Source organism: Procambarus clarkii, chromosome 2 (assembly GCF_040958095.1).
Source record: "Procambarus clarkii isolate CNS0578487 chromosome 2, FALCON_Pclarkii_2.0, whole genome shotgun sequence".
Lineage (NCBI taxonomy): Eukaryota > Metazoa > Arthropoda > Malacostraca > Decapoda > Cambaridae > Procambarus > Procambarus clarkii.
Genome location: NC_091151.1, coordinates 11190362 through 11215636, shown reverse-complemented (window position 1 = coordinate 11215636; position 25275 = coordinate 11190362). Strand labels below are relative to the sequence as shown.

Below are 25275 nucleotides of genomic sequence, written 5' to 3'. Positions count from 1 at the left end.
ATGGAGGTAAGAAAACAGACAAAATGACATAATATAGAGGAATATTAACAAGGAATTCAGAATATCAATTGCGAAACAATTGGTACTAATTTGATAAGTTAAAATTGGGAAACAACATGGTAAATGCCGATTTTTAAATTGGGTTGAGGATTCATGGAACAATTCACGGGTTGGATTCACTCGAGGGATCGTCTCAAGTATTGGTTAGATATATATGTGTGTGAGTTAGATTGTGTGTAAATAAAAGTTTCCTCGCAGGCTTCAACAGACCTTCTGAAGTTTGCTCTGTTCTCTTATTCATTTATTTGCAGGATTTTCTACTGATGTTTGGATAAGCTCATTTAGTATTTCTTCAGAACTCATTCTTCTCATCTATAGGACTTGTCTGGTGGGGATCATTATGACAGTCAGCCGCGCATAAGAAACTGAATTTACCCAGTTAATGAGTCTATCAGGATAAAAAAATTGGTACGATATCTCCAACATCGATCTTCATTACTTTGCACGAAATGGAGTTAAACTCTTGAAATCCTAAACTCTAAACACTTCCTAGACCATTCTCTTAGTATACCAAAATCCCCTTGTAGTTTATTTGGAATCTTCTCAGTGTCATCATTAAAAAATTATAACATGGACTTGGACTTATAATTATAATTATAACATGTCTCCACTTGGACGTCATTCACAGAAATCAGCAAGAGAATGTGAAGATTCCTGTTGTATTATAATCTATTGCCACTGTGGCAACTTTTCTTTCCTCGTTGCATATAAATCTCTATGCGCTTGAGCACTCACACGCACGCGCGCACACCTGCAACTTCCTGACACCAGAAGCTGAAGGTGTGGTGAGATGAGGAGATGAAGAACTTCCTAATGGGAATAATAAGGAAACAGAACTCAGAGAAAAGACTATACAGGTGATGATGGATTATGTCACTCAAAAGTGACATGAAGCTGCAGACAGGTTTATCCCTGTCCAAAGGAGGAGAATTAAAAGCAACAGAAGAATCCGTGGATCAATCAGGAATGTAAGCAAGTGAAGCAATTGAGTACAACAATACTAAGAAACTACAGGAATAGCAGAACACCCAAGAGCAGGGAGAGATACCAGTGGGAAAGAAACGAGTACTTCAGAGTGTGGAGAGAAGCAGAGAGACAGTATAAAAATGACATCGCGATCAAAACTAAGACCCAACCAAAACTGCTCCACAGCCACATCAGGAGGAAAACAGCAGTGAAGGAACAAGTGACGAAACTGAGAAAAGGGGAGAACAGAAACACAGAGAATGATAAGGAGGTGTGTGAAGAACTCAACAAGAGATTCCAGCAGGTCTTCACAATAGAACAAGGAGAAGTCCCAGCACTAAATGAGGAGGCAAACCAAGCAACCTTGGAGGAATTTGAGCTCACCAGTGATGAGGTCAAAAGGAATCTTTCGGAAATGAGTGTGACAAAGCCTGTTCGTCATGATAGAATCTCACGGTGGATTCTAAAAGGTGCTGAGGCACTAAATATGCCACTCTCAATGGTCACTGGAAACAGGAGACTTACAGGAAAGCTGGACGACAGCTAATGTATTTCCATTCCCAATATGCAAAAAGGGTGACAGGCAAGGGGCGCTGAACTACACGCCAGTTCCTTAACTTGTATATCATGCAAGGTGGTGGAGAAAATCGTGAGGAAACGGCTCGTAGAGCATCTGGAGGGAAATAGCTTTGCAACACACCACCAGCATCGGTTCAATAATGATTAATCGTGTCTGACAGGCCTAACAGAATTCTATAACCAAGCAACAAAAATTAGAGGAAAGAGAAGAGTGGGCAGACTGCATTTACTTGAATTGTCAGAAAGCCTTTGACATCAGCAGGAGAACCAGGCAGGAGTAAAAGGGAAGGTGCTCCAGTGGATAAGGAAGTATTTAAGCAACAGGAAACAGCGAGTAACTGTGAGAGGGGGGAAACGTAAGAATGACGCGATGTCACCAGCGGAGTCCCACAGGGTTCTGTTCTTGGACCCATCATGTTTCTAATATATGTAATCGATCTTCCAGAGGGTATAGTCTCATTCCTCTCAATGTTTGCTGATGATGCAATAATTATGAGAAGAATCAAGACAGATGAAGATAGAGACTATAGGACGACCTGGAAAACTGTAGGAATGGTTTAGAAAATGGCTGCTAGAGTTCAGATCAGGAAATTGTAAAGTAATGAAATAAGGCGAAGGGAGCAGGAGGCTGAACACAAGGTACCATCTGGGAAGTGATATCCTACAAGAGTCAAACCAGAGAGAAAACTCTGAGGTTGATATCACACCGAACCTGTCCCCAGAGGCTCACATCAAAAGGATATCAACAGAGGCATATGGAAGGTTGGCTAACATAGAAACAATCCTTAGAATCCTGTGTACGGAATCGTTCAGGACCTTGTATACCACTTTTTCAGACCAATTCTGGAGAATACAGCTCCAGCCTAGAGTCCATACCTAGTTAAAGACAAGGCAAAGTTAGAGAAGATTCAGAGCTAGGCCAGCAGACTAGTCCCAGAACTGAGAGATATGAGCTACGAGGAATGGCTACGAGAGCTGAACCTCTCGTCCCAAGAATGTTAATGAAACTGAGTGATTGGGAGGTTACTGGTACCAATTACGAGACAACGTCTTGAGGTTGCTGAGGCTCTGGTTCACAGGTCAAGTTCCTGATAACGAGAGTGGTTTGAGCAGATGGTATATCAACAGAATACAACAGAAGAGTTATTGGAGACATGATAACCACCTACAAAACTCTCAGGAGAATTGACTGGGTGGACAAAGACAAATTGTTTAGCACGGGTGGAACGCGAACAAGGGAACAAAGGCGCAAAATTAGTACCCAAATGAGCCACAGAGACATCAAAAACATTTTTTTTCAGTGTCAGAGTAGTTAACAAACGGAATGCATTAGGTAGTGATATATTGGAGGCTAACTCCATACACAGTTTCAAATGTAGATTTGATAGAGCTCAATTGGCTCCAAAACCTGTACACTAGTTGATTAACAGTTTAAAGGCGGGACCAAAGTGCCAAAGCTCAGCCCCTGCAAGAACAACTAGGTGAGTACAACTAAGTGAGTACCAGCATGGAACCAAAAAACACAAAAAACATAGGAAAGGTGCAAAAAAATTGTCATGATTCGTTTTTGATTTACGGGGACTGAGCTATGAAGAAAGACTTCGGAAGTCTATCTAACTATACTGGAGGAAAGAGGGAAGAGGACGGACATGATAACGATGTACAAAATACTAACGGGGAGACTGATAAAATAGATATATAAGCAATGTTCAAATTAAAGAAAAGAAGAACGAGATGATTTATATGGAAATTGGAAACACAGATGACTCACCATGTTGTCAGAAGGAACATTCTGGCATTCTCGATATTTGGATGTTCTTCAAAATATAATACAAGTCCTCAGGAATATCATAGGTGCGTGTATTCACCTAGTTGTGCTTCCGGGAGTTGAACTTTGTTCTTTCGGCTCGCCTCTCAACTGTCAGTGAACATTTTTTTTTCACTCACACACACACACACACACACAGGAAGCAGCCCGTAACATCTATAACTATCAAGTATCTATTTACTGCAAGGTAACAGGTGCATTAGGGTGAAAGAAACTCTGCCCATTTGTTTTTTGCCACCACCGGCAACGAACCCGGACCTCAGGACTACGAATCCGAGGCGATGGCCACTCAGCAGTAAGGCCCCCTGTGTGTATGTACTTACCTAGTTGTGCTTGCGCGGGTTGAGCTCCGGCTCTTTGGTACCCCCTCTAAACTGTCAATCAACTGGTATACAGGTTCTTGAGCTTACTGGGACCTATCATATCTACACACACACACACACACACACACACGCGCGCACACACACACACTCACACACACACACACACACACACACACACACACACACACACACACACACACACACACTTAAACACACACACACACACACACACACACACACACACACACACACACACACACACACACACACACACTTAAACACACACACACACACACACACACACACACACAAACACACACACACACACACACACACACACACAAGGGGCACATGCACTAGGGGACACAGGTGGAAACTGAGTGCCCAAATGAGCCACAGAGATATTAAAAAGAACTTTTTTAGTGTCAGCGTGGTTGACAAATGGAATGCATTAGGAAGTGATGTGGTGGAGGCTGACTCCATACACAGTTTCAAGTGTATATATCATAGAGCCCAATAGGCTCAGAAACCTGTACACCTGTTGACTGACGGTTGAGAGGCGGGACCAAAGAGTCAGAGCTCAACCCCCGCAAGCACAACTAGGGGAGTACAAACACACACACTCGGGAGCCGGTAGCCGAGCGGACAGAACGCTGGACACATGATCCTGTGGTCCTGGGTTCGATCCTGGGCGCCGGCAAGAAACGACGAGCAGACTTTTTTCACGCTCTGCCCCCTGTTACCAAGCAGTAAATAGGTACCTGAGAGTTAGTCAGCTGTCACGAGCTGCTTCATGGGGTTTGTGTGTGTGTGTGTGTGGTGTGGAAAAATAAGTAGTAGTAGTAGAAACAGTTGATTGACAGTTGAGAGGCGGGACGAATGAGCAGAGCTCAACCCCCGCAAGCACAACTAGATGAATACAACTAGGGTAATACACACACACATCCCCAGGAAGCACCTCGTAGCTGCTGTCTAACTCCCAGGTATCTATTTACTGCTAGATGAACAGCTGCATCAGGGTGAAAGAAACTATGCCCATTTGTTTCCGCCTTAGTTGGGGATCAAACTCGAGCCACTAGAACTACGACCCCATTGCGCTGTCCACTCAGCCGCTAGGCCCCACTAATAAGTCTGTGTACTCACCTATTTGTACTCACCTATTTGTGCTTTTCAGGATCGAGCATTGACTCTTGGATCCCGCCTTTCCAGCTATCGGTTGTTTACAGCAATGACTCCTGTCCCATTTCCCTATCATACCTAGTTTTAAAAGTATAAATAGTATTTGCTTCCACAACCTGTTCCCCAAGTGCATTCCATATTTCCACTACTCTCACGCTAAAAGAAAACTTCCTAACATCTCTGTGACTCATCTGAGTTTCCAGTTTCCACCCATGTCCCCTCGTTCTGTTATTATTACGTGTGAACATTTCATCTATTTCCACTTTGTCAATTCCCCTGAGTATTTTATATGTCCCTATCATATCTCCTCTCTCCCTTCTTTTCTCTAGTGTCGTAAGGTTCAGTTCCTTCAGACGCTCTTCATATGCCATCCCTCGTAACTCTGGGACAAGCCTCGTCGCAAACCTCTGAACCTTCTCCAGTTTCTTTAAGTGTTTCTTCAGGTGGGGGCTCCATGATGCCGCAGCATACTCTAAGACGGGTCTCACGTAGGCAGTGTAAAGCGCCCTAAAAGCCTCCTCATTTAGGTTTCTGAATGAAGTTCTAATTTTCGCCAATGTAGAGTACGCTGCTGTCGTTATCCTATTTATATGTGCCTCAGGAGTTAGATTAGGTATGACATCCACTCCCAGGTCTCTTTCTCGAATCGTTACAGGTAGACTGTTCCCTTTCATTGTGTACTGTCCCTTTGGTCTCCTGTCACCTGATCCCATTTCCATAACTTTACATTTACTGGTGTTAAACTCCAGTAGCCATTTCCCTGACCATTGCTGCAACCTGTTTAAGTCCTCTTGGAGGATCCTACAATCCTCGTCTGTCACAACTCGTCTCATTAATTTTGCGTCATCCGCAAACATTGACATGTATGATTCCACTCCTGTAAACATATCATTTACGTAAATTAGAAAGAGGATTGGTCCCAGCACCGATCCTTGAGGTACTCCACTTGTTACTGTTCCCAAGTCAGACTTCTCGCCCCTTACCATTACCCTCTGGCTCCTTCCTGTTAGGTAGTTCTTCACCCATACTAGGGCCTTTCCGCTTACTCCTGCCTGCCTCTCAAGTTTGTATAGCAGTCTCATGTGCGGTACTGTATCAAAGGCCTTTTGGCAGTCAAGAAATATGCAGTCTGCCCAGCCTTCTCTGTCCTGCCTTATCCTTGTTACTTTATCATAGAATTCTAAAAGGTTTGTTAGGCATGATTTCCCTGTCCAGAACCCATGTTGGTGCTTGTTTACAAACCCAATGCTCTCCAGGTGCTCAACAAGTCTTATCCTAATTATTCTTTTACGTATTTTGCAGGGGATGCTTGTCAGTGATATGGGTCTGTAGTTAAGTGCCTCCTCCCTATCACCTTTTTTGAAAATCGGTACGACATTTGCCTCCTTCCACCAACTGGGCAATTCTCCCGACATAAGTGACTCATTAAAGGTCTTTGCCAGAGGCACGCTGAGAGCCTGCGCTGCCTCTTTAAGTATCCACGGTGATACTTTGTCTGGTCCAACAGCTTTATTTGCATCCAGTGTTGTCAACTGTTTCATTACCTCCTCTGCTGTCACCTCTATATCTGATAGTCATTCATCTTGGGTAATCGCTTCTAACAATGGGAGCTGCTCAGGCTCGGTTGTGAACACTCCATGGAATTTTGCATTCAGTACCTCGCAGATTTCCTTGTCGCTTTCTGTATATGCCCCTTCTGTTTTCCTCAGTCTTGTCACTTGGTCATTTACCGACATCTTCCTTCTTATATGGCTATGTAGTAATTTAGGTTGCTTTTTCGCTTTGACTGCAATAGCATTCTCATAATTTCTTTCCGACACTCGTCTTATGTTAATGTAATCATTCCTAGCTCTGTTACATCTAATCCTGTTGTCCTCTGTCCTTTGTCTTCTGTACTTCCTCCACTCCCTCCTGCTTTTCACCTTTGCTTCCTGACACTGTCTATTAAACCATGGGTTATTATATTCCCTCCTGCTTTTTTCCTTTATTGTTGGAATAAATCTCTCTTCAGCCTCCATGCATTTCAATATGACTTGGTTCATCATACCTTGCACTGTTTTTCCTCTAAGTTCTTCCTCCCACTGCACTTCTCTCAGGTAGTCCCTTATCCTTCTGTAGTCCCCTTTTCTGTAATCAAGTCTCATTTCCCGGACCTCTTGTCCTTTGGTCACAATTTTAAGCTCCATCATGTAGTCAAAGACTAGGACACAATGGTCACTAGCTCCTAGTGGTATTTCATGTTCCAAATGCTCGATGTCTTCTACATTCTGGGTGAAAATGAGATCTAATAGGCTGGGTGTATCCCCTCCTCTTTCCCTAGTATCTTCTTTCACATGCTGTGTTAGGAAATTCCTGTCAATAACGTCTACCAGCTTCGCTACCCAGGTCTCCTCCCCGCCATGGGGATTCCTCGTTTCCCAGTCTATCTCTCCATGATTTAGGTCCCCCATGACCAGCAGCTTCGTTTTCATTCTATGCGCTATAGTTGCTGCCCTCTGCAGTTCATCTATACATGTCTTGTTGCTGTCCTCGTACTCCTGCCTGGGCCTCCTACTGTTTGGTGGGGGATTGTAGAGTATCAAGATTACAATCTTCTTCCCATCCACTGTCAGAGTTCCATGTACGAAGCTCGTGCTTTCATTGGTACCCGGATTTTCCAGCTCATCAAACTTCCATTTCCGCTTTATTATTAGTGCCACTCCTCCTCCCTGTCTCTGTGTCCTTTCATTTCTTATCACCTGGTACCCCTCTGGAAAGATTGCATCCGAGATCATGCCATTTATTTTAGTTTCCACTATTGCCACTATGTCTGGGTCTGCCTCACTAACTCTTTCTTTTATCTCTTCTGCTTTATTGGCTACCCCATCAGCATTGGTGTACCAAACCTTGAGACTCTTCTTGAAAACTCGGGTGTCAGAGTTCCCCCTTTCACTGGGGGTCTGGGGGGGAACTGGGGGGTGTCTGGGGGGCGAGTGGGGGCTGTGGGGGTGAATGGGGGGGGGATGCTAGGGGGGGTGCCTGGGAGTGCCTGGTAGGCGAATGGGGTCTGGGCATCTAGGTGGGTAGGAAGGGCATAATGGGTCTGAAAGTTAGGGGTCTGAATAGCATAGGGGGGTTGAGAAATAGAGTGAGACTGAGAGTCAGATAGAGGTTGAGAGGTTGGGGGGAGAGAGATATTGAGGGCTGAGAGGAGAATGGAGCATGGGTGCTGGGAGTGGAAGAGAGGGTGTATTAGTTAGGGGGGAATTGGGGGTAGGTGGGGGTTTTGGGGTAGAAGAGGGGGAAGAGGGAGATGGGGGAAGGTGTTAGGGGGTCACAATGTGAGGGGGTTAAATGTGGGCTGGAGGTGCATAGGAGGGGTGAGGGTTGGGTGGGGTTTGCGGGTGAGTGTGTGTGTGTGTATGTGTGTGTGTGTGCGCGTGCGCGCGCACGCGCGCGTGTGTGTGTGTGTGTGTGTGTGTGTGTGTGTGTGTGTGTGTGTGTGTGTGTGTGTGTGTGTGTGTGTGTGTGTGTGCACTCACCTAATTGTGCTTGCAAGGGTTGAGCTCTGGCTCTTTGGTCCCGCCTCTCAACTGTAAATCAACTCGTGTACAGATTCCTGAGCCTACTGGGCTCTATCATATCTACACTTAAAGCTGTGTATGGAGTCAGCCTCCACCACATTGCTTCCTAATGCATTCCATTTGTCTTCTACTCTGACACTGAAAAAATTCTTTCTAACGTCTCTATGGCTCATTTGGACAATCAATTTCCATCTGTGTCCCCTAGTGCGTGTGCCCCTTGTGTTAAATACTCTGTCCTTATCTACCCTATCAATTCCTCTGAGAATCTTGTATGTGGTGATCATGTCCCCTCTAACTCTTCTGTCTCCCAGTGATGTGAGGTTTAATTCCCATTGACTCTCCTCATAGCTCATATCCCTCAGTTCTAAGGCAAGATTTACCCTCCCTGAACTCATGTTGATGGGTTGTCACGAAGTCCCTTCTCTCCAGATGTGTTTCTAGGTGTTTTCTCACGATCTTCTCCATCACCTTGCATGGTATACAAATTAAGGACACTGGCCTGTATTTCAGTGTCTCTTGTCTGTCTCCCTTTTTGTATATTGGGACTACATTAGCCGTCTTCACATATTTCTGCTAGGTCTCCCGTTTCCAGTGATCTACTGTACACTATGGAGAGTGGCAAAGAAAGTGCTCCTGCACACTCTTTCAATACCCATGGTGAGATTCCGTCCGGCCCAACAGCCTTTCTCACGTTCAACTCCAATAGGTGCCTCTTGACCTCTTCTCTTGTAATTTCGAACCTTTCCAAGGTCGCCTGGTTTGCTGCCACCTCTCCTAGCGCCGTGACCTCTTCTTGTTCTAGAACCTCCTGACCTCCTGGAACCTCTTGTTGAGTTCCTCACACACATCTTTGTCATTCTCTGTGTAACTGTCCTCACCCGTTTTAAGTTTCATCACCTGTTCCTTCACTGCCCTTTTCCTCCTGATGTGACTGTGTAATAGCTTTGGTTCGGTCTTGGCTTTATTAGCAATATAATTTTCATAACTTTTCTCAGCTACTCTTCTCACACTAACATACTCGTTCCTGGTTCTCTCGTATCTCTCTCTCTACTTTCTGGTGTTCTGTTAATTCGGAAGTTCCTCCACGCCCTTTTCTTCAGCTCCTTTGCTTTCATACATTCCCTATTAAACCACGGATTATTCTTTTGCTTCTTTGTTTTTTCCTGTTGGGCTGGGATAAACCTGTTTACTGTCTCCTGACTCTTTTGTATGTGTGTGTGTGTGTGTGTGTGTGTGTGTGTGTGTGTGTGTGTGTGCGTGTGTGTGTGTGTGTGTGTGTGTGTGTGTGTGTGTGTGTTTGTGTGTGTGTACTCACCTAGTTGTGTTTGCGGGGGTTGAGTTCTGGCTCTTTGGTCCTGTCTCTCAACCGTCAATCAACAGGTGTATAGATTCCTGAACCTATTGGGCTCTATCATATCTACACTTTAAACTGTGTATAGAGTCAGCCTTCACCACATCACTTCCTAATGCATTCCATTTGTCAACAACTCTGACACTAAAAAAGTTCTTTCTAATATCTCTGTGGCTCATTTGGGCGCTCAGTTTCCACCTGTGTCCCCCTAGTGCGTGTGCCCCTTGTGTTAAATAGCCTGTCTTTATCTACCCTATCAATTCCCTTGAGAATCTTAAATGTGGTGATCGTGTCCCCCCTAACTCTTCTGTCTTCCAGCGAAGTGAGGTTTATTTCCCGTAGTCTCTCCTCGTAGCTCATACCTCTCAGCTCGGGTAGTAGTCAGGTGGCAAACCTTTGAACCTTTTCCAGTTTAGTCTTATGCTTGACTAGGTATGGACTCCATGCTGGGGCTGCATACTCCAGGATTGGCCTGACATGTGGTATACAGAGTTCTGAATGATTCTTTACACAAGTTTCTGAATGCCGTTCGTACGTTGGCCAGCCTGGCATATGCCACTGATGTTACAATCTTGATATGTGCTGCAGGAGACAGGTTTGGCGTGATATCAACCCCCAAGTCTTGTTCTTTCTCTGACTCCTGAAGAATTTCTTCTCCCAGATGATACCTTGTATCTGGCCTCCTGCTCGCTACACCTATCTTCATTACATTACATTTGGTTAGGTTAAACTCTAACAACTATTTGTTCGGTTGTAAGCCGAACAAATGTTGGCTGTTGTGTGTGTGTGTGTGTGTGTGTGTGTGTGTGTGTATGTGTGTGTGTTTCAATCATCCTCGGTTTCTCTCCTCCTCATAAATTTTCATCATCAGCAAACATTGAGAGAAACGAGTCTATACCCTCTGGAAGATCATTTATATATATCAGAAACAGTATGGGGCCAAGGACTGACCCCTGCGGGACTCCACTTGTGACGTCACGCCAATCTGAGACCTCACCCCTCACAGTGACTCGTTGTCTTCTGTTGCTTAGGTACTCCCTTATCCAACGGAGTACCTTCCCTGTCACTCCAGCCTGCATCTCCAGCTTTTTCACTAGCCTCTTGTGTGGTACTATTTCAAAGACTTTCTGGCAATCCAAAAATATGCAGTCTGCCCACCCATCTCTTTCTTGCCTGATTTTTGTTGCCTGGTCGTAGAATTCAATTAGCTCTGTGAGGCAGGACTTGCCATCCCAGAACCCATGTTGATGCTGTGTTACAAAGCTCCTACGCTCCAGATGTCCCACTAGCTTCCTTCGCACAATCTTCTCCATCAGCCTGCATGGTATGCAGGTTAGGGACACTGGCCTGTAGTTCAGTGCCTTCTGTCTATCCCCTTTCTTGTATATCGGAACTACATTAGCTGCTTTCCAAATTTCTGGCAGTTCCTTTATTGCCAGTGATTTGTTATACACCTTGGAGAGTGGTAGGCACAGTACTTTTGCTCCTTCCTTTAGTATCCAAGGGGAGTTTACATCTGGGCCTATAGCCTTTGTCACATCCAACTCTAGTAAACACTTCCTTACTTCCCCACTGGTAATCTCAAACCCTTCCAGTGGTACCTAGTTAACTATTCCCTCTCTTATCTCTGGAATTTCTCCTTGCTCTAAGATGAAGACCTCCTGGAATTTCTTATTCAGTTCCTCATACACTTCCTTGTCGTTTGTAGTGAATCCTTTTGCCCCTATCCTTAATTTCATAACCTGTTCCTTTACTGTTGTTTTTCTCCTGATGTGCCTGTTCAGCAATTTAGGCTGGTCTTTGCCTTGCTTGCGATGTCATTTTCGTATTGTCTTTCTGCCTCTCTTCTCAACCTGGCATATTCATTCCTGGCACTCTGGTATCTTTCTCTGCTCTCAAGTGTCCAGTTATTCCCATAGTTTCTTCACGCCCTTATTCTTTGCTGCTTAGCTAGCCTACATTTCTGAATAAACCATGGGTTTATCATCGTCATTTCACTGTTTTCCTTTTGGACTGGGACAAACTTGTTTGCTGCGTCCTTGCACATCTGCGTGATGTAGTCCATCATGTCTTGGGCCGTCTTTCCCCTGAGCTCAGTTTCCCATGCTATGTCTGTTTGGAATTTTCTTATCTCTTCTTAGTTTCACTTTTGGAAAGCCAGCCACTTGTTTTCAGTACAACCCTCGAGTTCAATAACCCTTCTTCAATCCGGTACTCAAACGCCAGTACACTGTGGTCACTCATTCCTACTGGTGTCTGAAACCCGATTTCTCTTATTTCGGAGTCGTTCAGACTGAAGACTAGGTCGAGTCCCTTGTGTTAAATAGCCCGTCTTTATCTACCCTGTCAATTCCTCTGAAAATCGTGTACGTGGTGATCATATACCCCCTAACTCTTCAGTCTTTTAGCGACGTGAGGTTTAATTCCCGTAGTCTCTCCTCGTAGCTCATACCTCTCAGCCCGGTACTAGTCTGGTGGCAAACCTTTGAACTTTTTCTAGTTTGGTCTTATGCATGACTAGATATGAACTCCATGCTGGGGCTGCATACTCCAGGATTGGTCTGACATAGGTGATATACAAAGTTCTGAATAAATCCTTGCAGAAGTGTCTAAATGCCGTTCTAATGTTAGCCAACCTGGCATATGCTGCTGATGTTATCCTCTAGATATGGGCTTCAGGGGACCGGTCTGGCGCGATATCAACCTCCAGGTCTTTCTTCAACCTTCCCAAATGACACCTTGTAACTGGCCTCCTGCTCCCTACACCTATCTTCATTACATTACATTTGCTTGGGTTAAACTCTAACAACCATTTGTTCGACCATTCCTTTTGTATGTCTATGTCTTCTTGAAGCCTCAAGCAGTCCGCCTCTGTCTTAATCCTTCTCATAATTTTGGCATCGTCAGCAAACATTGAGAGGAATGAGTCTATACCCTCTGGGAGATTATTTACCTATATCAGAATCAGGATAGGACCGAGTGCAAAGCCCTGTGGGACTCCACTGGTGACTTCACGCCAATCTGAGGTCTCACCCCTCATTGTAACTCTTTGCTTCCTATTGCTTTGGTATTCCCTTATCCACTGGAGCACTTTACCAGTTAAGCCTGTCTCTCCAGCTTATGTACCAGCCTCTTATGGGGGACTGTATCAAAGGTTTTCCGACAGTCCAAAAAAAAAAAAAATGCAGTCTGCCCCTCCTTCACTTTCTTGCTTAATCTTTGTCACCTGGTCGTAGAATTCTATTAAGCCAGTAAGGCAAGATTTAAACCCCCTGAACCATGTTGGCGATTTGTCACGAAGTCCCTTCTCTCCAGATGTGTTATTAGATTTTTTCTCACGATTTTCTCCATCACCTTGCATGGTATAAAGTTAAGGACACTGGCCTGTAGTTCAGTGCCTCTTGTCTGTCACCCTTATTGTATATTGGGACAACATTAGTCGTCTTCCATATTTCTTCCTGCTATTCACTATGGAGAGTGGCAAGCAGATTGACTCTGCACACTCTTTCACGACCTATGGTGAGATCCCGTCTGAACGAACAGCCTTTCTCACATCCAGATCCAACAGGTGTCTTTCGACCTCATTTCTCGTAATTTCGAACCTTTCCAAGGCCGCCTGGTTTACTGCCCCCTCTCCTAGTGCAGTGACCTCACCTTGTTCTATTTTGAAGATCTCCTGGAACCTCTTGTTGAATTATTTACACACCTCCTTGTTATTCTCTGTATACCTGTCCTCGCCTGTTCTAAGTTCTCATTACATGTTCTTTCAATGTTGCTTTCCTCCTGATGTGACTGTGGAGTAGCTTTGGATCGGTCTTGGCTTCGCTTTCTATATAATTTTCATAATTTGTCTGTGCTTCCATTCTCACACTAACATACTCATTCCTGGTTTTCTGGTATCTCTCTGCTTTCTGTTGTTCGGTTATTCCGGAAGTTCTTCCATGCTCTTTTGGTCAGTTCCTTTGCTTCCATACATTCCCTATTAAACCATCGATTCTTTTGATTCTTTTTGGGCCGGGATAAACCTGTTTACTGCCTCCTGACACTTTTGGGTGACATAGTCCATCATATCATGTACTGTCTTGACTCTGAGATCTGTGTCCCATGGTATATCCCTTAGAAAACTTCTCATCCCCTCATAATTCCCCTTTCGGTATGCCAGCCTTTTGTTTCCTAGTTCTTTTTTTTGGGGAGATCATTCCTAGCTCTACCAGGTACTTAAAGATCGATACACTGTGATCACTCATTCCCAAGGGGGCTTCCATCTTAACATCCCTTATATCCCACTCATTGAGGGTAAAGATCAGATCGAGCATAACTGGTTCATCTTCCCCTCTCATTCTTGTCGGCCCCTTGATGTGTTGGCTTAGATGATTGTGTGTATGAATGTGTGTGTGTGTGTGTGTGTGTGTGTGTGTGTGTGTGTGTGTGTGTGTGTGTGTGTGTGTGTGTGTGTGTGTGTGTGTGTGTGTGTGTGTGTGTGATGTAACCGTGCACCCGCTCTCTCTGAGAAAGTCAGCTATGAATTTATAATACGTAAGATTAAAGCGAAACAATCCAGGGAAGGAAGGGCGAGGAATTAAGTTTTAGAACCGTTTTCTACGTAATAAATCACAGACTACTGTTCATGTGATATACGACGAACTCCTAATACTTTCAAACGATTTATCACTTTATTTCAGTTCTTTTAAATGTCTATTTTTATACAGTATCGAAGCTCTCTCTGCTTCCTCTCCTTCTACTGATACTCCCGCATGTCTTAAACTAGCACATCTTTCTATTACGTTTCCTACTATTCCTGCTACCTTGCTGGGATGTCTTTAATATCTTATATTTTCTTGTATCTTCATATCCTAATGTTTTTTCATTGGTTTCTCTTTATATTACAGTTTTTCTTGTTTAATTTAATTTTGCTTCATTTCCTATTTTTTATTCCTGTTATTACTATTAACTTTAGAGCTATTTTATCAACAAATTTGTTTATAAGTTTGCTTTAAATGATGGCGTGAAAAACATATTACAGTTCCAATAATTGTCTGCTTATTACCTGTCATGTGAACCTTTGTCTTAATCAGATAGATTTCTCAAGTTACTACTTTATTCATTATAAGTTAGTGGTTTAAAATATAACATGTATTTACTTAACTCGTAGTTTTGTAAATGTTCTGAAGAATTTGGTTTAATATAAATTAAATTCTAGGGATACTCATATAGTTTTTTAACACTTTCACCTAATTTATTATTTCACATGTTTGAGAATAAATACATCATATTAACATTTCCAAACCTAACATAACCTAACGTAATGTAACCTTAACCCAGCGTAACCTAAACCTAACCTAACCGTGGATAGGGAGTAGCTAGTAACACTACTTAGTGGTTTTGAAGTGATAACCTGCATGGTACTTCTCCATAAGGACAGGTTGCTTAAGAACCAGTGAGAACCACTTCCAGGCCTCTCTCCCCCCCTCCCACCGGCAGCAAATCGCCCAGAGAGGCATCTAAAACTTTTTGCTGCGGTGCTGTGGACATTTAAACCCTTTCACGAAGACTTAATTTGCCCAATATTTCTTCTCCTTTATACGACCTGTGCTTGTGTTTTTCATTCACATGTTGTGGCGACTTGCCTAATAGACACGAGGTAAATGATTATATAAATATCACTTAAACATACTGTGTGATGGAAAAACCAAACTGTGTGATGGTGAGTTTTCAGGTAACAATTACGAGACAACGTGGTGAGGCTGCAGGAGCTCTGGTTCACGGGTCAAGTTCCTGACAACGAGGCCGAGAGTGACCTCAGCAGATGGTAAAGCCACGGCGACGCTGCTGACGAAAGTCAGGACAAGACTCAACGAAAGTGGTAAGAATTAATTAAGGGGACTAAACTCTACCAACATGGGAGGTCCGCGACTGTTCAATACGATTCGACTCCACGTAAGGGGTATAACTAGCCGACCCCTCACAGTGTTCAAGAGAGAACTCGATAAACATCTCCAGGGGATACTAGATTAACAAGGCTGTGACTCATACGTCAGGCTGCGAGCAGCCGAGTCCAACAACCTGGTTGACCAGTCCAGCAACCCGGAGGCCTGGGCGATGACCGGGCCGCGGGGACGTAAGGCCCCGAAAGGAACACAAATTAACCACAAGGTAACAAGGTATCCAAGGTATCGTTATGTTCCGGTCATGTTCTTACTCTCATGGTGGTACAGTGAATAGTTCAGTAATTTGGGTATTCATGGTACGTTATTAATTTTTTATGTGGATTGCTTCAAGAATTTGTAATCTTCTTACATCTTGGGATTTGTCAATTATACAAGTGTTTTTATTCGCCATTTCTCTAGTTAGGGAATTAAATAAAAAAATAAAATGATGAATAAAAACACTTATATAATAGAAAAAACCCAAGATGGAAGAAGATTACAAATTCTTGAAGCAATCAACATAAAAATTTAACAACCCACCATAAATACCCAAATCACGGAACTATTTACTCTACCCACCATGAGAGTAAGAACATGACCAGAACATAGCGATACCATTACAGAAGACATTGCTCAACACAATAGGCCTATTACATCTGATTAATCTTTGTATGTGCTTCGTCCCCTTGATTTTTCCTTTATTCTACTAGTTTTTTCACCTGACCCCGTACTGGTATAAATCTAATGCGACTTGTATTTTTTTATCACCTGGGAATGAACCATGTAGGTTCGAAACGTTGTGCAATTATATAGTACGTGTAATACATTCTATAGTTATTTACTTTTTCTTCACCTTGAACATGACTTTTGGAGAACTCCTCTTCCAACTAAACCCTGCTGCAAGCGAACTAGTTAGAGGGATAGAAGCCCCTAACCAGAAAATAGTTAATACAGAATATGCTGTCATATTCAATGAGACATGTATAAAAGAAAACATGATGCCAAAATACACCAATATATATATATATATATATATATATATATATATATATATATATATATATATATATATATATATATATATATATATATATATATATTGTGACGGTAAAGCGTTGGTGTTCGGGTGTTTCAAAAGCTGGGGGCAGGGCCTCGTCACATCACAAAAAAAAAGAAAAAAGTTTGTCTTTTCGTCTGTGGTAAGGTAATGGGAAGACACACAAAACACAAGTATATAAACAATGAAATTTTAATTACTCTAGAAAACAAGACATGAATAAAAGCAATCTCATAAAATGTAGGACAAGTCAACAAACAAAATAACATGAATAATCACTGGCAAATGAAAAGTTACGCTAAGACAAGTTACAGTGATAGCAAAATAAATTAAATAATGGGTGCTGGAATACTGGCTTCAAGCTGTCACCTCCCTTAGTACACGAAAGCCAAGGCTTTGTCTACCAGCGAGAGATGTCAACTTCATGGAGCACAAAGATATTCTGACGAGTCTGGCGTGCTGCTGCCCAGACGTCGACTCGCGGTGGTGGTGGTGAGTGCAGGTGCAACGAGACACCAGCCAATTAGCAACAGGCAGGCAGAGGATAAGCAGTTTGCTGGTTACGGCGGGCTGTGGCCAGGTGTCGGTGTGTGCATGGTACGATTTGCTTCCTGGGCAAAACGTTTGGCGATACTGGTGGACGTATCTTCTACATAGTATCTTGTATGTACGACGTAATGATGTAGGGAAGAGCAGGCTCAATCTCTCTTGAAAGAGATTATCGTCACAATATATATAAGTTGTACCTAGTAGCCAGAACGCAGTTCTTGGCCTACTATGCAAGGTTCGATTTGCTAATAAACCAAGTTTTCCTGAATTTCAATAATTTTCGATTTTTTTCTTATGAAATGATAAAGTTATTCATTTCATTATGTATGAGTTATTTTTTTTTAAATTGAGTTACAACTAACGTAGATATATGACCGAATCTAACCAAGCCTACATAACCTAACCTAACCTATCTTAACCTAACCTAAACTAACATAACTAAATCAATAATTTATGTTTTTAATATTATATAATAATGTGTGTGTGTAAATTACGAAAGTTAACACGTGATGTAAAATGTGACAGTGTCAGACCACGGAGGAAGAATTGAAACTGGAATTTCTTTCAAGTACTTTCGTATTTAATAATATATCTTCAGAAAGGTGAGGATTCGCACCCAAAGATCCCTCTCCTTTCTGAAGATGTATTATTAAATACGAAAGAATTTAAGGAAATTCCTGTTTCAATTCTTCCTCCGTGGTCTGACACTGTCATAATATAATAATAATATTTTAAATAAACCAATTGGAAACAATTTATTAAAAATATAGATAATTACTCGGCCTATTAGGCAAATCCGGCCTTGCATACTAGGCCGAGAAGTGCGTTTTGGCTACTGAGTACGAAATATATATTATATATATATTATATATATATATATATATATATATATATATATATATATATATATATATATATATATATATATATATATATATATGTCGTGCATGTATGTATGCATATATATATGCAAGGCCCGATTTGCCTAATAAGCCAAGTTTTCATAAATTAATTGTTTTTCGACTACCTAACCTATCTAACCTAACCTAACTTTTTCGGCTACCTAACCCAACCTAACCTATAAAGATAGGTTAGGTTAGGTAGAGTTGGTTAGGTTTGGTCATATATCTACATTAATTTACCTCCAATAAAAAAAAAATTGGCCTCATATATAATGAAATGGGTAGCTTTATCATTTCTAAGACAAAAATTTGAGAAAATATATTATTTCAGGAAAACTTGGCTTATTAGGCAAATCGGGCCTTGCATAGTAGGCCAAGAAGAGCATTCTGGCTACTAGGTACGACATATACACACACACACATATATATATATATATATATATATATATATATATATATATATATATATATATATATATATATATATATATATATATATATATATATATATATATTGGTGTATACTGGCAGCAGGTTTTCTTTCAAACATGTTTCATTGAATATGACCGCATATTCTGTATTTATTATTTTCTGGTTTAGGGCTTCTATCCCTCTAACTATTTTCTTAGCATCAGGGCTTAATTGAAATAGGAGTTCTCCAAAACTCATTTTCGTACTTTTAAGGTGAAGAAAAGAAGTGATTTACTAGAGTGTATTACACTTATTTGTATAATTTGCACGACGTTTCGAACCTCCATGGTTCATTCTCAAGTGAACAGATCTTACAATACTAGTTGATTTTATACCCGCATTAGGTCAGGTGATAATACAATGAAGGTGAAAACATGGGGGGATACATAAGGGATAAACATAGGGGCTGCAGAAGGCTTATTGGCCCATACGAGGCATCTCCTATCTAAACACAAAGATTAATCCAGTGTAATTGGCCTGTTATGTTGGACATTGTCTTCTGTGTTGGCATCGATATGTTCTTGTCTTGTCCTTACTCTCATGGTGGGTAGAGTAAATAGTTCCGTGATTTGGGTGTTCATGGTAGGTCGCTCTATTCTTATGTGAATTGCCTCAAGAATTTGTAATCTTCTTGAATCTTGGGTTTTGTCTATTATGCAAGTATTCTTGTTCAACGTTTCTCTTGTTAGAGTAATGTCATGGGCTTGTCTCATGTGATTCCTAGGGGCACCAGATTGAAGATGGCATGTCAAACGCCTCGTCAGCTTGGTCGACGTCATACCTATGTACTTACATTGAAGGTTACATCCTTCGTGGGGGCAAGTGTACATGTATACAACGCTTGACTGCTGTAGAGGGTTCTCCGTCGGCTTCGGGCTGTTTTTGATAAGGAGTTCGGAAGTCTTCTTGGTTTTGTAGAATATTATCAGGTTTATGTTTTGGTTAGGAGTAGTGCTTTTACTCCTTTATGGATTATTTCTTTCATTATTCTTTCCTCTTTTATATGTTCACTGTGCATGGTTGATTTGTAATATAATTTTATTGGGGGAGTTGTGGTTTCTGTTCTAGGTTCTGAATTATACCAACGGTCCAAGTGTCTTCTTATAGCAGCGTTTATTTCCGCGTTGCTATATCCGTTGTTCACCAATACCTGAGTTACTCTTTCAAACTCTCTACTCACGTTGCTCCATTCAGAGCAGTGGGTAAGCGCTCGACGAATATAAGCATTGAGAACACTGGCTTTGTATCTTTGGGGGCACTCACTTCTACCGTTCAGGCATAATCCGATGTTGGTGGGCTTGGTATATACGTTGGTGCTTAAAGAGGTTCCTGTTTTTGTTATTAGTACATCCAAGAATGGCTGGCAGACTGTTATTTTCACTATTTTCATGTGTAAATCGGAGTACTGACTCTCTCTCTAGGTGTCTTTTTAGGTCAATTAGTTCATCTGAGTCTTTTACTATTACGAATATGTCATCTACATAACGGCAGTATACAGTTGGTTTTTGTCTGCTACTGAAGACCCTGAGACATTTAAAATTAGACATACCTGAGCCACACTTGAAAAGTCTTCTCGAAGCATGTACAAAGGAAGCCCCTTTCATCAGTCCACAAGGAGACATGTATTTACAAATAGACGGAGTAGCAATGGGCTCCCCCTTAGGAGTTTTATTTGCTAATTTTTATATGGGAACCATCGAAGATAGGGTCTTCAGTAGCAGACAAAAACCAACTGTATACTGCCGTTATGTAGATGACATATTCGTAATAGTAAAAGACTCAGATGAACTAATTGACCTAAAAAGACACCTAGAGAGTGAGTCAGTACTCCGATTTACACATGAAAATAGTGAAAATAACAGTCTGCCATTCCTGGATGTACTAATAACAAAAACAGGAACCTCTTTAAGCACCAACGTATATACCAAGCCCACCAACATAGGATTATGCCTGAACGGTAGAAGTGAGTGCCCCCAAAGATACAAAGCCAGTGTTCTCAATGCTTATATTCGTCGAGCGCTTACCCACTGCTCTGAATGGAGCAACGTGAGTAGAGAGTTTGAAAGAGTAACTCAGGTATTGGTGAACAACGGATATAGCAACGCGGAAATAAACGCTGCTATAAGAAGACACTTGGACCGTTGGTATAATTCAGAACCTAGAACAGAAACCACAACTCCCCCAATAAAATTATATTACAAATCAACTATGCACAGTGAACATATAAAAGAGGAAAGAATAATGAAAGAAATAATCCGTAAAGGAGTAAAAAGCACTACTCCTAACCAAAACATAAACCTGATAATATTCTACAAAACCAAGAAGACTTCCGAACTCCTTATCAAAAACAGCCCGAAGCCGACGGAGAACCCTCTACAGCAGTCAAGCGTTGTATACATGTACACTTGCCCCCACGAAGGATGTAACCTTCAATGTAAGTACATTGGTATGACGTCGACGAAGCTGACGAGGCGTTTGACATGCCATCTTCAATCTGGTGCCCCTAGGAATCACATGAGACAAGCCCATGACATTACTCTAACAAGAGAAATGTTGAACAAGAATACTTGCATAATAGACAAAACCCAAGATTCAAGAAGATTACAAATTCTTGAGGCAATTCACATAAGAATAGAGCGACCTACCATGAACACCCAAATCACGGAACTATTTACTCTACCCACCATGAGAGTAAGGACAAGACAAGAACATATCGATGCCAACACAGAAGACAATGTCCAACATAACAGGCCAATTACACTGGATTAATCTTTGTGTTTAGATAGGAGATGCCTCGTATGGGCCAATAAGCCTTCTGCAGCCCCTATGTTTATCCCTTATGTATCCCCCCATGTTTTCACCTTCATTGTATTATCACCTGACCTAATGCGGGTATAAAATCAACTAGTATTGTAAGATCTGTTCACTTGAGAATGAACCATGGAGGTTCGAAACGTCGTGCAAATTATACAAATAAGTGTAATACGCTCTATAGTAAATCACTTCTTTTCTTCACCTTAAAAGTACGAAAATGAGTTTTGGAGAACTCCTATTTCAATTAAGCCCTGATGCTAAGAAAATAGTTAGAGGGATAGAAGCCCTAAACCAGAAAATAATAAATACAGAATATGCGGTCATATTCAATGAAATATATATATATATATATATATATATATATATATATATATATATATATATATATATATATATATATATATATATATATATATATATATATATATTAGTATAGGTTGGTAGCAGTCTTTCTTGTAAACATATATTATTAAATATGACCGAAAAAGTAAGATTAATAATTCTAACACGAATTTTCTCAATATTTCTTATGTTTCTTTTCACTGTCGATGGTAATTGAAAAATCAATTCTCCAAAATTCATTTTTATTTCTAGTCTGACGCGACACTTGAACGCGTTTCATAATAACTTATTACATTTTCAAATACTTTAGTTTACACACACACAACTATAACCTGCAAACACTAAACAGAGCTCACCTATGCTATCATTTAAACAGCTTTCATCTTATATACCCGCATGTGGGTGAGGTGATATGTTACAACAGTTTTGGATGAGGTGAACAAAACTTTCAACACAAGATAGAGCAAACTTTCAACACAAGACAGAACAAGAAACAATAGTTATAAATTGAGTAAATTAAAGGGAAGGATGGAAGTAACTGCAAAGGGCCTATTGGCCCATATTTCTTGATGCTTTTATATTGGTGCGGAGTCTTGAAGTGGGTAGAATATAGTTGTGCATTAATTGGCTGTTGATTGTTGGTGTTGACTTCTTGATGGGTAGTGCCTCGCAGGCGATTAACAGTGCATAAGCAACAGGGCTCCATTAAGGAACATATAATCTCTTCCTACAACCAAACCATCACCAGAGAAGTCTTAACAAACAACACAAAAATCATCGACAGATACAGCGATAGCAGGCGGCTTGACATCTGCGAGGCACTACACATCAAGAAGTCAACATCAGCTATCAACAGCCAATTAATGCACAACTATATTCTACCTACTTCAAGACTCCGTACCAGTATTAAAGGGTACAGCTAGTATATATATATACTAGCTGTACCCGGCCATGCGTTGCTGAGCCACAGTAACCTTCCCCTTGTCTCCCAGTTCTCCCCACCATTCCCTCTTCCCCGTCCCCTCGTCCTCCCAACCATTCCTCACTCTCCTGTCCCGACGTCCTCTCAACCATTCCCCATTTCCCCGTCCCCTCGTCCTCCCCATAATTTCGTCCCTCCCCCATCCTTGATATCCTACCCACTATCCTCCACTCCACCGTCCCCTCGTCCTTCTAACCATTCCCCACTCCACCATCCCCTCGTACTCTACTCCATCTCCCATTCCCCCATCCCCCGGGCCTCCCTATAATTCCCCTCTCCCCTGTTCCCTCGTCCTCTGCACCATCCCCCCACTCTCCTGTCTCCTTGTCCTTCCCATCATTCTCCATTTCCCTGGCCCCTCGTCCCCACAATTCCCCACCCCCCGTATTCTCGTCCTCCCCACCATTCCCTACTCCCTCGTCCGATGCCTTCCCAAATGATCTGATGTTCCCGTCAGAAAATTGGGAACATCAAATGATCTGATGTTCCAATCACTGAAATGTAAGAAAAACAATTAAAACCAATATGTAAAACAATGAAGAAATAAAAAAATTAACTATTCTCTTGAAATGAACGGTATGGTAAACAACATAGCGCAATTCCAACGCAGTGTCACAAAATAATTAAATCAAAATGAAAATAATTCGAAATCTATGAAAATTCAATTTATCAATGAAATTGGTAACATTGAAATGGAATCGTAACATATATAGTATAGCGTGAGTTGTTCTTACGTGCAACAGATGGCGCTGTTTTTCAAAAATGCAGGTTTTTACTGTCACAGATGTGTGGCATCTATACTTATACTCACGAAATGAATGGTATGGTAAACAACACAGCTAAATTCTAACGCAATATCACACAAAATAATTAAATCAAAATTAAAATAAATCGAAATCTATGAAAATTCAATTTATTGATGCAATCGGAAACATTGAAGTGGAAATCATAACATATTTAGTATAGTGTGTGTGTGTGTGTTGCCATTACGTTCAACAGATGGTGCTGTTTTTTCTTTAAATTATGTTTTTACATGTCACAGATGTGGCATCTATACAGTAGGCATATAAAAACACGCGCATATTCGAATGGAATGTTGTATCAGAATTTCAAAGTAATCAGTGAAGAACTTTGGGAGATAACAGTGTGTGTTGCTCCTACGTCCAACAGATGGCGCTGTTTATAAAAAAAAGCATGTTTTTTCCCGTCACAGGTGAGGCATGTATGTAGTAAGAATATAAAAATATGCGCCTATTCAAATGCAACGTTATGTCAAAATTTCAAAGCAATCGGTAAAGAGTTTTCGAAGATTTCTTTCACATGAAAAACATTTTCAAAAATAGCATGTTTTTTTCGTCACAGACGTGACATTAATATAATATGTATATAAAAACCCGCTCTGATGCGAATGGAACATTGTGTTAAAATTTCAAAGCAATCGGTGAAGAACTTTCGGAGATTAGCGAATTTGAACAAACGAACATTTCCATTTGTATATATATATATATATATATATATATATATATATATATATATATATATATATATATATATATATATATATATATATATATATAAACACAAACTGAATCACAGTGGCCTATGCAAAGCTGGCACACTTCCATGAATGTTTCAAAGATCCGGACAAAGGGGCTACCAGACGGGAGCTGAGAGAAAGTTCAGATATTTGCCACAAGACTGGCTCCTGAACTGAGAAAACTATAAGTCGAAGAGAGGAAGACTTACAGATCTGGAACAAAATATATATGGTCTGAATATCGCTATTAATATATACATATTTATGTACAATTTTAACTGATCCTAGAGTAATTTGATTAGGGAATTCAAGCTATGTAAAATATAACATTGAAATAGTACATACAAGAGAATGATGAGTATGATCACAACATACAAGAGAATGATGAGTATCATCACAACATACAAGAGAATGGTGAGTATGATCACAGCATACAAGAGAATGATGAGTATGATCACATCATTCATGAGAATGATGAGTATGATCACAACATTCAAGAGAATGATGAGTATGATCACAACATACAAGAGAATGTTGAGTATGATCACAACATTCAAGAGAATGATGAGTATGATCACAACATTCAAGAGAATGATGAGTATGATCACAACATTCAAGAGAATGATGAGTATGATCACAACATTCAAGAGAATGATGAGTATGATCACAACATTCAAAAGAATGATGAGTATGATCACAACATACAAGAGAATGTTGAGTATGATCACAACATTCAAGAGAATGATGAGTACGATAACAACAAACAAGAGACAGTGAGAAGCATGATCGCAACATTCAAGATACATGAAAGTAAGAACAAAGTGATCAGTTGTCATAAATTATAA

The 25275-nt window shown here is 41.1% G+C and overlaps 1 protein-coding gene across 1 annotated transcript; it reads left to right on the top strand.

Moving 5' to 3' along the window:
- On the top strand, positions 1-25275 carry LOC138365618 (gigasin-1-like). The gene is made up of 2 exons (XM_069326102.1): positions 1-6; positions 24769-25275. The coding sequence occupies exons 1-2, from the start codon at positions 1-3 to the stop codon at positions 25273-25275; spliced, it is 513 nt and encodes a 170-aa protein (XP_069182203.1).